Here is a 13,037-nt window from a genome sequence, read left to right as displayed (position 1 = left end):
GGCACACTGACAGTACCCAAAAGCTGACCAAATGCATAGAATATTTATAGAAATTAAATTCTGAGCTTTACCTGAAAATATTCCTGGAATGTAAGCTCTAAAATACAGTGTAACTTAACCAGGGACTATAAATGTCTCTACCTAATTTTTTTTTTCAAATTCTGAACAAGAAAAAAATTAAATAATACAAATGACGTTGAGGCAAAGAGTTTGCAAGGAAGGTGGTGTTTGAAATATGTTTAAATGAAACTTTCACTTTTGAAAGCATGAAGAATATATCAGACCCAAGAAAATGGAGCTAAATCTATGATCAAGTTGCTGTGCATTGCAGCTGCTGATGCAAATCCACTGGCTGCACAAGTTCCCCTCATTTAGACAAAGAAAAATTTGTTGCAAGAGTACATGTTTTTCTGGTAGAACAGATTGTTCTTCTAACAGATCAAGTGAAAGGTGAAATGTCAGTTTCTGAAATATGTGAAACTTGCATGTAAAATACAAGGAATGGTTTATTCAACTCTTTGCAGATCTTTACAAATCTTTATATTCAGTTACGCAGATGAAACAAGCATATGAAATCCCAGATCGGATAAAAACAGTACCCAAAATATCTCACAGAAAATTAGCTCTTTCTTTGAGAAAAAGTAAGGTCCAGGTTAAAGGATTCAAAAGTTCTTGGTGCTTATTTTGTTGGAGTTGTTCAAGCGTTTCTGAAGAAAATTGTGCATCCATTTGCAAATAACACATTTACAAAGCCTTTAGGGGTTTTACCAACATTTGCAATGATAATAGCCTCACTCTACTGTTATCACAGTAGTATCCAAACAGAATTGTACTTTTTCCCTTTCAGTAAGAAAGTAAAGAAAATATAATGAATATTGTCATTATAGTGCAAACCTATTCTGTAAGATAAGCTGCACGACTTGCATTGCATGAGATCTTAGTTTTGTATATAAATTGTACCTAGCAAACTCTTATTAGAATCCAGAGCTCAAAATCCAAAATGAAAATGTCTGTACTTAATAATAAAACAACGTATTTACCTTACAATAGCTCAGCTTAATAAGGTTTCAGCATTCTCCATGTGCTGTCTATTTAGAAGCTATTACATGAGATAAGTGTTTACAGCAAGATCTTTAGAGAATTATTGTGTAAAGATACAGAACTGTTGTACTGCTGGAAATGGATATTATCCAGTATGGGGCATGTGATCAGCTGATGATTAAAAAAGAAATTTTATATGCACTGCACTCCTCCTTAGAAAGGGGGAATATGCTATTGTTTGGATAATAATACCATATGAAAAGGTTAATCATTGTCTGACACTTGCACTATTGAATGAAAACATACTTGTGCTGAGGCTGTGAATTTCCTTGATTAGAAATTCTGTTTCCTGCTGGGATCTTCTCCAACACCAAGACATCCTGGTCATGTTCTTTGAGTCTTACTGTATTTGCTTCCACATCCTGCAAGACAAGTTACTTTTAATAAAATAATTACACCCGATTTGTCTGATTAGTTACTCTGAAAAAGTGTATGACTTTCAAACACAAAAGACTATGGGGTTGGTTCTTTTCCCTTGTATTTATCTATCTTTATTCTGCTTCTCTCACAGGCAGGATCAAGAGGGAAGAACTGGCACTGAGGGAACAGACAAAGAATTGTGTGATGGACTAAAAAAAAAATGTCGCTTAAAAATTATAAGTCTTAGCTCAGTAAACTGTCGGTAAAATTTTCATCTTCTACCACCAGATCATAGTAGAAAAAGAAGAAAAGAAAAATTAAGTATAATGTGCATTCAAATAACACAGATGAAAATCAGCAAGACCACAGACTTTGATCATCTTTGAAGTATCAACCAAAGCTAAATCAGCTGGGACTCTCCATGGCCAACCCAACCTTAGTGACAATGGGATCATGCCGTCAAGGTGGCCCTTCCCACTCTTACCCTAAGGATCCTGTTAAAGTCCTCCTTGTCTACCCTCAAGAAGTGGCAGTTGTCTTCACGCAGAACAATGGATGCTGCTCTGGGAGCATCATTCACAAGTGCTAACTTGCCAAAATCATCTCCTTCATGTAGAGTACATACCACACCCTGCACAGAGCAAAACATTTACATGCAGAAACCCATCATTACTCTGGATTCTATTCAAAGTCCTTGTACAAATACCGGACTTCACAATCAAATACCAAAACAAATTTATTTGGCAGGAAATCAACAGCCAAAATAATGACTAGGAAACAATACTTGATAGCTGGTTATTACTATTACTAAAGAAAGGCAAGAATAGAAAAGAATTGGTTTGTTCTCTCAAATTACATTCAGCTTGAAGAATTCTTCTAGCCCTGCTGACGACAGAAAGTTGTTGAATTGTTTGTTTTTTACTTAAAGAGGTCCTAAAAGATAAGATCAAGTTTGCAGAAATAATACATAACACCACAACCTCAGCTGGTGTAAATCAGCAATGCTCATTTTACTCCAATTTATAGTAGCTGAGGATCTGGTCCATCCAGTGATGTAAAAAACTTAGATAAATATGGGTTACTTAGGAAGCAGCTTAGCGCCAGGGCCTCTATGCTAGATTTTGGTGAAATGCTTGGTGTTCAAAATGGAGAATGATCACCATCACCAAATGATAAATCAACAGGGAAGCAGTGATTTTTAAAGACTCAAGGGACTGTTGTGTACCAAAGTCCTACTTTTTGCCTTGAAAAATCTCTCTCATAAACAGGAAATTTAATAGAGATGCCTTTCAGTCTCTTGCTTATCTAAAATTAAGAGCTGGCATAAATTTCAACCTGAAAACCACTAGTCACAAAGCAGCAGTTTTGTCAGACATGCCTGACATGCATGACAAAAATCAGTCATACAAATGCAAGAGAATATGGTGGTAAAGGGACAGGGCAAAAACCCCTGTGAGACGGAAGTCTGACAATTCAACAAATTCCACCAAATGACTTTGTCCTAGAGATACTGATGTAACTCTGATGAATTATATTCAGAAAGTCTGTAATACATCCCAACATTATACAGCAATCAACCGTCAGTATATCAGTGAAATCACTGTATCATTTCTTAATAAAATTATATTCAATTTGTTTCCTCAGATGAAGCAATTCTGCACTAAATTAAACTGCATTCCTTCAAAGTTTACTCTTAAAATTCCAAAATGAGAATAATATAAAAAGGTTTCTGAAAAAAATACCTTGCCATAAATGACTACGTTTACTGATCCCTTTAGGATAATGTACCAAGAAGTACCTTCTTCTCCCTGATTAAATACTACAGGAGAGAGAAAAGATTTTATGGTGAGAATATAGTTTTTCAAAATATAAATGGACCAGATTCTGCACTCAATAAAATTCAAAGTAATTCTACTGCAGTCATATTAATGTCTACCTTGAAAAGGGGCATACTATGATTTTAAAAGCAATTGCCTTCAGATTTTAGAACAAAACCCCACACCCATATAGTAGTTATTTTATTATGCTGATGTGAAAGTTGCTTTTGTTTTCCATGACAACTCCAACAACTACTTTTATTAATACATGTCAGGTTATCAATTACTAATCAGCACAGAGATTTGGATCCCATCAGTAGTACCATGTTCTAACCCAGTTCTCTAGTGGCTGTGAATTTGACATTAATTTGCTAAAACTTCTCAGTATAAACAGGTCTGAATAAGCTAACATTTTAAATCCTTTATCCTGTGCAGGAAGATTTTTTTAAATGCATGGATAATATTAAAATGCATTTTAAATAGAGATTGGTCCAATCCAAAATTCTAGATAAAACTACACCCAATACATACAGCCAACCAAAGATATAATATTAATTTTGGTACTGTCCCTGCACTCAGCAACAGACTAAGCCAACACCTGTTACCCCAGTTTTGAACACTGAGTGCCAGTCAAGTTTGAAAAGTGCATCCAAGTTTTGCCCTTGTCATTTAAACAATAAGAATTTAAATGTTCATGCCACAGATGAGAAAGAGGATCTTACAGGACTCCATTTACTTACAGACCGTCCCTGCTTTGGGATGTGACTCAAAAATGAGGACACCTGCTAATTCTCGCTTTACCTTAAAATAAAGAGAAAGAAATTATAGCTTTATGTATCTTATTCTTCCCGGTTAAGAGGAGGTCATATAATAAGCCCCAGTCACTGCTTTCCTTCCCTCTGCATCGTTCAGCACTCATTCAGAGTCACAAAGACAGACAACAGTCTTCTTCACTTGATGTCCTATTTCCTACTGATTGGCTTTACAGAACATGAGCCTCTACATTTCCTGGCTCCAAATGGCTCACACAAGGGCATTTTTAAGGTACAGGCATTCACATCTTTCTTCATACACACACATGTGAAACCATCATTAACAATTAACATTAACATGATTGAAAATTTCAAACCGTAAAAGCTACTCTATTACAGCAGATAGCTAACCACTGCCAATTACTCCATGGGGCTCTGCGGTACTCCTGTTCTTTCCTGAGGAATCAGTACCCTCCCCCTTACTGACGTTAAGCCTGGCCTCTTCTACTGAGCGGAGCTGTGAGGCACTGCCATCTGGACCTGCTGAGACCCCCCTCTGCCTGACAGCTTCCCAGGCAAAGTGTCCAGCTCGCTGCCTCTTCCAGGAACTGGAGAATGGGACGCTGGCCTTGGTGTCAGCCTGCTGCTCCTTGGGTTTGCATTGCTCTGATGTGATTAGCTTTTATGACTGACTGAGCAGTTGCTTCTAGGGAGACACCATTTACAACTGCTTTTTCTCACTGTAAACACTCTTAGTGTTACTTTCACAAAATAGTAGCAGCACTGGGAACCTCATATTATCCTGAGTTTTCCTGTTGCTTTATTTCTCTCTTCACACAACCGGAAGTCTCCAAGGGCTTGGGAGGCCAATTTCCAAGCAGTGGCATTCTTGTTTTCAGAGAGAGTCAGCTGGTGACAATCCATGTTTCAGAGGTACTACGGTGGCACTCAGCTGTGCCAAATAGAGATCAAAAGCTGTCTCCAACATATATTTAGTAGCAGCATTTTCATACCATTCTCCTAACTGTTTAAATCGAAAAAAAATTTAGGAGATGAAGATAAACTTGGGGAGGAACTCCCAAATTCCGGACACAATCCAGATGAGAGTCGGGTGGCTGAATCTCCTACAATGGGTGGACAAATTCAGGCTCTGATGTCCTAAAGGCACCCACCAAACCTTTGCTCAGGCACCACACATAAATGTACCACACCAGCCACCTCTCCCAGAACTCTTGCCTGATAGCCAGTGCAAAGCACTCCCTGTTTGCAGTCTGGAGAAGAAGAGGGATAAGTAGAGGTGTTTGGACAGGTTTTCTTAGTACACTGTTCAGTGAATGGACCCACAGGCCTGTGATTTCTATAACAATTAGCTCACCAGACTCTTTTATAACCTCTGCCTGAAGGCAATGATGTTTTCATAAGGACAGGAAATACAACCCCATTAGCACTGTTCTGAACATTGTAGAGATCGTTCCTATTCATGTACATCCTCAGATATCTTGTCAGTTGTTTCAGTCATTTGCCTGTGCAGTGAATGAAGCCTCTTGATGAAGCCAATGTGATTTGGTTTTAACACTGCATTATGTAATTGGTTTTCATGTATACATTAACTTCCTAGGCTTTTCTAGCAGGGATTAGTTCACCACCATGCGATTTGAGTTTTATCCATTTTTCTTCCTGCTGCTTGTGGCTTGTCTAGAAAACTCATGCCTTGCTTAAAACAAATAAACATTCCATTTGCTTTCACATCGATTGACCATTAATCTTCTGTCTCATAGGCGCAATGCTATCTGTTGCTCCTCTGAAGAATTCCTCTAAGCTAGTCATGGTTTCTGTCCTCTGCTTTAGTTCATGCAGCACATAATAGGCTGGCATTTCCAAATTCTTATTAAAAGCATGGAATCAACTTCACTTCTTCAAAATGCCAAGTACTTCTTGCAGTTTGGATCATTTGCCATACTTGTTCTATGTGCTGCTTGCTGTGAATGCTGACCTCAAGTCTGTATTTCTGAGCTGGAAATATTTTGTGTTTCGGATTTTTTTTTTGTTCTGGATTATGTCTGTAGTATCAACAGTGTTCTCCACTTCAGTATCTGTCTATCTTGGGTTTACATCGTTTAATTTGAAAATGGTAATTTCTGGATCTTACAGAAGTCTTTCTTTAAAGACTTTCTTACTTTTTTCCTACATCCCGGAGTTGCTTAAGGATTTTGGCAGGCTGTTCCCTCTTAGTTCAGCTACCAACTCTGGATGCACACTGTTTTTGGAAAACATTGCTCAGATGTTATATGTCTGCACAGAGTACTACCTTTCTCTAATACAGCTTCATAGCTAACTGCATCTGTCCAAGTTAGCTGAGAATTACTGAAAATATTAAGAGCCTCCAAAGAAGCTATCGTCAAACATAAATCTACTTTTTGACTGGCTTCCTTCTTCTGAAAGCACCCACATCTTGCTGCTGCCAAGTAAAGTGCTATTTAGCTTGTTTCAGTTGCCTGCAGAGTGTGTTAGTGATGGTGAGACTTTGAACAGTTATGTTCTCTCCTTCAGACATTTTCTTAATTTCATTTTTTCTTCTTTCTCTACACTGTTCTCGCCCGCTGAGAGATAAGGTGTCTGATGTGAGGTTTCCTTCACTCTAGGACAAAACTCCAACCAGCCAGCACTGTACAGTACACATTTCTGCACTGTATTATTATTCCTCCTCCTAACTGGTTCAAGCCAAGACTTCTTAATCATTCAGAAATTAGACATCTATCCTGTAAAATTCAGTAGCACCACAGTCCCAGGTTTCAGGTCAGATTGCGTGCATCTTAATTTAAACTTAGATATGGACCCAGATGGAGGCACCTGTGACGAGTGAGTGAGGTAGGGGCTGTGCAGAAACACATGAAGAGAATTATCTCTTATATCCAAAAGATAACCTACATCTGCATAGTGCTTGGGTGGTCCTCACAGGTGGGAATAACTTCTTTGCATGGAAAGTGTAAATGGAAAGGGCTGTAGGTCCTTCAATTCTAATACAGCATCAGAAGGCAAAATTCAACCTCCCTTTTGGTGATGAGTTATATTGTTGAAAATACTTACTGTGGTAGAAAGATGAGATAAGGCCTTAATGTGAAGAAGTTCTTCATATATAATTTCTAAGTCATCTACAGTTCTCTGGCCAGGCCTATAGAGAGAAGATAAAAAGGACAGCAAAAATGAAATAAATGTGCAAAATAAATGCTTCAGAGAAGTACAAAACAATACAAAATGCTGTTGTACTGTCTACTGAAGGGCACATCCTCACTAAACAGGGACTGAACAATGGTTCTGGCTGGAGGACTAAAACACACAGAGGGTGGAAGCGCTATGAAATCACCTGAATGACCACCATCAGCAGCAGTCATGGCGACCACCTTAGAGAGATCCTGATTAGGCAGCTTTCCTGATGAAATCAAATGTTCTATATGTAAAATGGTCAGATAAATCAGAAATGGTACATAAAATCTGTTCCTTTCAAAAGGACTCTTGAGTGTGGGACCTGCACTATTTTTCACATGTGCCACTAATTAGTTGTAGCAAACAGAGAGTAGCAGTGGTTTGTAAAGGAGTATGTGAATTTCTGCTGAACAAATTGGAAGAGGCAGCAGTGCATCTTGGAGAACAGTAAGTGCCTGCTGTAGAGATAATGCTGAGTGCTGTTGTTTAGCCACACAGGTAAATAAGAACCACTCAGTTTCCACTTCTCTCACTGAAAAATACAAGAAGCTGCCATTAATAAAAAGCATGCATTGATGAAGGAATAATCTTCCTATAGCACAACGAGGAATGAGGCTGCTATTGTGACTGAAATAATTGCATTTCTGTAGTCTAGAGACTGGAAAAATTTTCTGATTGCTAAAAAAGGACATAAATACTCAGTGTGTCAGAGATGCTTCAGAGGATCTGATAAACAGTACCCATGAGAAGGAGTTGTAGGAGCTTGTGAGTAACTCCCTAATCTTTTTCCCACAAGATTCTCTTCAGTTAAAGTGTCTAATGCAACTTTATTTTCTAAAAGAACAAATTCTTCTGTAATATAATTTCAGACAGCACATTGGAGTTACATACACCCACACAGAAAAAATCCTATAAAGCATTATCTCATTACTTTTATAGGACTAAGTCCTTTCAAATAATGTTTTAGATTTGTGAAAAGCAGAACAGAAGTTATTAAAGCAGTGGGCTAAGAAGAGAAGAAATGAGCAACCTAGTCATAAGGAGGGAGAGGGGATAAATTTAAGATGTGATGAATGGGACACAGGAAGTCCAGTCCAGGGGCAGGAGTTTCAAAGGAGAAGTTTTACCTGCTCACATTAAGAACAGGCTAGTCCGCAGTTCCAAACCCCACTGTCTGCAATGTGTGGTGTCAAAAGAATTAACAGCACAAGCACAGTTGAATCTTTGGACAGCCCTTAAAGAAACGTCACAATCAACCTCTCTGATAGAAGTTTTAATCCTAAAATGTCAATATTACCAGGAGATTCTAGCATCTAGGGGATCAGGAAAATAATATAAAGAAATACAGTGCTCTACAGGTTTTCTGCATAATCACCTCTTGATTCAACAGTCTTTCTAAATCATGTGTGAGGTAGAGAGTACCCAGCAATCATGTCACTCTGGAGTAATATTGAATCTTTTTGCAAAATAAGTTTGATGGAGACTTCTTTTGGATGAAGGAAGTACTGAAGAGTCATAGCAAACATAAGGATAACTGATAACATCTCTGCTCAGCAAGCTATATTTTTCATCTGATCTTCACTTACCAGTGACATGCATTTATTATTACCCAGATTAAAGATTAATTTAGACAAAAAATGTTTTGGACAAAATTATTCTTTTCTCATACAGAATGGAATATACTGTTAAAGGAGAGACAGAAACCGGTTTGGTACTGCTATGCCCCCTAGTGACTCAAAATACTCTTAACTATTTCTAAATCTGGCTTGAAATTATAAGGCTGCCACTCCTAGTGATTTCTGTGGGGCAGTAGCACCTTAATTAAGTACAGAATAAAGCTAAGCCAGTATTAGCTACCTTTCACTGGAGAGTTAAGAAACACAAGGTGAGGATTTTAACAAATAATACTTCCCATAGGAAGCAACAACTTTAATCTTATTACATGCTTGCAAAACCCGAATGTCTTGGAAAATGGAAAATGTAAATGTAGCAAATTTAAAAATTTCTACATGAAATTAAAATATAAAAGGATGATGTCTTACTATATCAGATCTCTATCAAGACAAAAGGGTACACTCTTCTTTCAGCATGTTCATTTGCCTCCTGTGTTCGCACACTGGGAGGACCAACAATCTACAGTGGATATACCCAGTCTTTACTTCTGCTTCTGCAGATGTCACATGGAGAGATATTAGGCATCACTGCTTCTGTAAAACCTGTGTGGTGACCCACTGATGTTGATTTGTAAGATCCTGCTGTGTAAAGACCTCGTTTCTGCAGGGGACACATTCTAACAGCAATAGCTGGTTATAGACAGGATGATAAATGGAATAAGTAGAGAACAAGGCTACACATTAATGCACAGCAGAACTCAGGTGATATTAAGTGATCAATAAAAACTGTTCAGTGTTTGGAGAATTTATCAAGGTCAGAGACACTGAGATTCTCTGTGTCTAGGATGTTGACAATAGCATAGTACTTTGCCATTGATAAAACGTACCTAGAAGCAATATTGTTGATTATTTTCGTTACACAGCTAACCAGAAAAGTCTTAGACAATAAGAACAAGAGAAAAGATCAGAGACCCTATAACATTGTGTTTATATGTCAAATAAGCATATATTTCCAGAGTACAAATTTTGTCTTCAAGTACCAGAAAGAACATATAGGAGACATTAATAATTTTACCCACTACCTGTCTCAGTGTGAAAGTGAATGCATGTTCACTTACTTTAGCACAGAAGCGAATTGTCATCTTTATACTTGAATCAGTGCTCCTTGATTAACTCCGTAAATACCATATATAATACCCATAAACGTCAGTGAACTGATATGTGGAAAGATAATCTGTATTTCCTGTCCCAGCAATAACACTTGGTTTATTAAATGCCATTGGCAGGAAACTCCACCAAGGGCTATGGAACTCAATACAGTCTTTATAGAGAAACCCCATATGGTTCTTGCTACTAACAAGTGGGTGGAATATCTAAATAAAAGATTTTAAGAACAAGAGAATAAATATATCTTGCTTAATTTTTACATGACCTTCAAGAAGCTATATTCTTAGCAATAATTAGTTATTTTATTTTAAATATTTTTTGTGCTGTTTACCATGTTTCTATTTGTTTTCACTTCCTCTATCTAGCTTACTTGAGCTTACTTCTGCAAGTGACACTAAAATTTGTTTATTGATCACATGTGGAACCAAAGACTCTTTGTACTGAGAAAAAAAAATTGCTGAGTGAAGTCACCAAGAATATATAACACAAATTTATTGTTTCAGTCATACTGCTAACTTACTGTAGTCTAGAATATTAAAAAATAATATAATCCATAACATAATCTGAGTTAAATACTGTTGCCTGATGAATATCATTCTCCCTTTAAAGACTCCTGTTACTATTGTGTTTCACTTTGTATTATAGCATCCTATTCAATTAGGGTTTACCATCAAGTTAGCTAAATCTGAACACCATTAAAATACAATAAAAATAACTAGAAATACTAATAAAAATAACTAGAAAAATGTTTTCAGGATGTATTTTCATACAGGAAGGATTGAAATGTTTGTAAGGAAAAGCTGCGTTAATTCTACAGTATTTTTTCCTGGGACTTGCTCAAGGTCTGCACCTGTGCTCCAGGCATTATAAGGAGCAGAGAACTGTGTTTGGTTCTTCACAAAAAGCTATTTTTACATTCACAGTGTATGTGTGTTTCCAAAGGGAAAAAAAAAAAAACACCACCCAATAGCAACAAGAGCCTGCCAAAAATTTCCCTGAGCTCTATTCTGTTTTTTAAACTATAGAACATTCTTTCACAGTTTGACAGTTAAAATGCTGCAGTTAATGTAATAAACAGAGAATTTTTTAAGTCAGCTGTCAAAACAAGTGACACTTTTTGCTCGAGTTTTTCAGATTTTGAACAATAGAAAGTACCTTTCAAAGCAACAGCTCCATTATACAATCAAATTCTCAAAGTAATCTTCTCATCAAAGAATATTGTCTTATTTCTTTCAGGGTAATTATCTGAGTTCTGCAACCTCTCCGGAAATGGTGACTGTTATAAAATTATAAAGTGTGGGTCCTGCCCAGGTCAGCTAGAGCCAGTGTCTCTGAAGCCCTGACAATTCCTTGAACTTTTGGCAGCTGTAACGGTGTCTAGTCAAAACTAGCAGGCCTCTGAGGATTCATGGAGATTTTAACAGCTTTGATATAGCTCAGCCCAGGGTAGATTTTCACCTAACAAAACTGTAACATATGTAAACTGAATCCTAGAACAGTAGTTAATATGGTGCCTGACACTACAAGGTTGCTTCCATGGACAAAGGGCAGCAAAAATAAGCACTTTCAGAGTTGGGAAAGATGTCAGATAGCTCTCTCCCCTCACTATATTGCATGAAAAATGTCCTATGAATATTCTTACAGGTGATGCTGTGCAAGTGACGACACAGAGGGGAGAGAGGTACTTTCCTCAGCATCATTCCAGCCTTTCAGCTCTCTGCAAGGAGTGTGGATGATAATCAACATTGATCCTGACAGGGTAAACTTACACTGGCTCTCTGAAAGTCATGATGGAAAGCAAATGTAGTAGGCAGCCAAAAAACATGATAACCTAAGGGGGCAATTCTCCAAGAGCCAACCTGCTTAGTCTGCCTGAGGCAAAGGAGATAGTGCAGAGGTGCAGGGTCAGAGCACACAGCACTGCTCCTGGTCTCCTAATGACTGGCATCTGCTCATGGGTGCAAGAAGCCCTCTTTTGCTCCTCAGTGGAGAATGCACAAGACAGCTCTGAGGAGAAAACAGCTCACTTCCCTGACACCATAAGGTTTTAGGGAAGCACCACGCTCCCAGTCTGGCTTGTCTATGTATTTTGTGTGACAGGGAGTGGGTGTTCCTTTGGTTGTGTTTGAATAGACTTCTAATAAACAGAGGAAAGAGAATTCATACTTTTAAAACTATTGCTGCATGGCAGTGCTACCTACTTTTATAAGTATCTGATGGCACTTTTTGAAATTCAATGCTTTTAGAAAGTTTTTAGAAAAGTGACGTCTAAATGACCTTACAATTTAAACAGACAACACAGGGACAAGAATGGAGTGGGGAAAGGATACAGATGGAAAGAGAACAGGAGCAAGCACTTGTGTTAAGTGGATTCAAAACACTTCAGTATAAAAAATGTTCTCACACTGTAGGCAGGGCCCAATTCTATCCCACAGCAAAGACAAACTTTGCCAATGGCCTCCAAGGGGTAGGATCCAGATTTATGTATTTATCTTTCTTGAACTGACTCTTACAAGTAAATCTTCAGTGAAGACGATCCTAAGTAATTAATTATTCTCAGTGTGCTTAATTATCAGGAAAATATGTCTTCAGTGGCCCTTAAACACTACCTGCATAATCAAGATGTTAACTTCATTGGAGGGTCAAACAGAGTTTATACTGGTTGCTTTGAAGATGCTACAAAGCTGCTTGTAAAAAAGGCCTTTAGCACAGCTTTATGTGTGACCAGAATGTGTTGCTGAAAGGATGGTTAGCCAACCGATGAGTGAGGGGACATGATCTGACAGCTATGAAAGGTTAGGCAGACACCCTCTGTGGTCTAGGTACAGAAAGCATTTTTTTTAATGTATTGATTTTGTAACAGTAAGAATGGATAAATAAACCCACAGAGCCACATTTCACACCTTGATAGCAAACTACAACAGGCCAAGTACAGCCTATCTTAATTCAATAAAGTTCTGCCACGGATGAATCTAATTAATGGCTGCCACTGACAACTGTAATTGAAAGGTACCTGCTGTGCT

At 37.8% G+C, this 13,037-nt stretch overlaps 1 protein-coding gene across 1 annotated transcript in view; it reads right to left on the bottom strand.

The window, feature by feature from the left end:
• RAPGEF4 (Rap guanine nucleotide exchange factor (GEF) 4) overlaps positions 1 to 13,037 on the bottom strand; it is a gene marked incomplete at both ends in the record, with an annotated part of 127,994 nt that overhangs the window by 26,151 nt on the left and 88,806 nt on the right. Inside the window, 5 exons of the mRNA XM_010076937.1 lie at positions 1,348 to 1,463; positions 1,946 to 2,092; positions 3,204 to 3,280; positions 4,019 to 4,079; positions 7,118 to 7,202. Coding sequence (XP_010075239.1) covers positions 1,348 to 1,463; positions 1,946 to 2,092; positions 3,204 to 3,280; positions 4,019 to 4,079; positions 7,118 to 7,202 — 486 coding nt within the window. The remainder of the gene's footprint in view (positions 1 to 1,347; positions 1,464 to 1,945; positions 2,093 to 3,203; positions 3,281 to 4,018; positions 4,080 to 7,117; positions 7,203 to 13,037) is intronic.

This window comes from Pterocles gutturalis, unplaced genomic scaffold (assembly GCF_000699245.1).
Source record: "Pterocles gutturalis isolate BGI_N339 unplaced genomic scaffold, ASM69924v1 scaffold10828, whole genome shotgun sequence".
Lineage (NCBI taxonomy): Eukaryota > Metazoa > Chordata > Aves > Pterocliformes > Pteroclidae > Pterocles > Pterocles gutturalis.
Note: the sequence above shows the minus strand (reverse complement) of the source record. Positions and strands in the feature narration are given on the sequence as shown.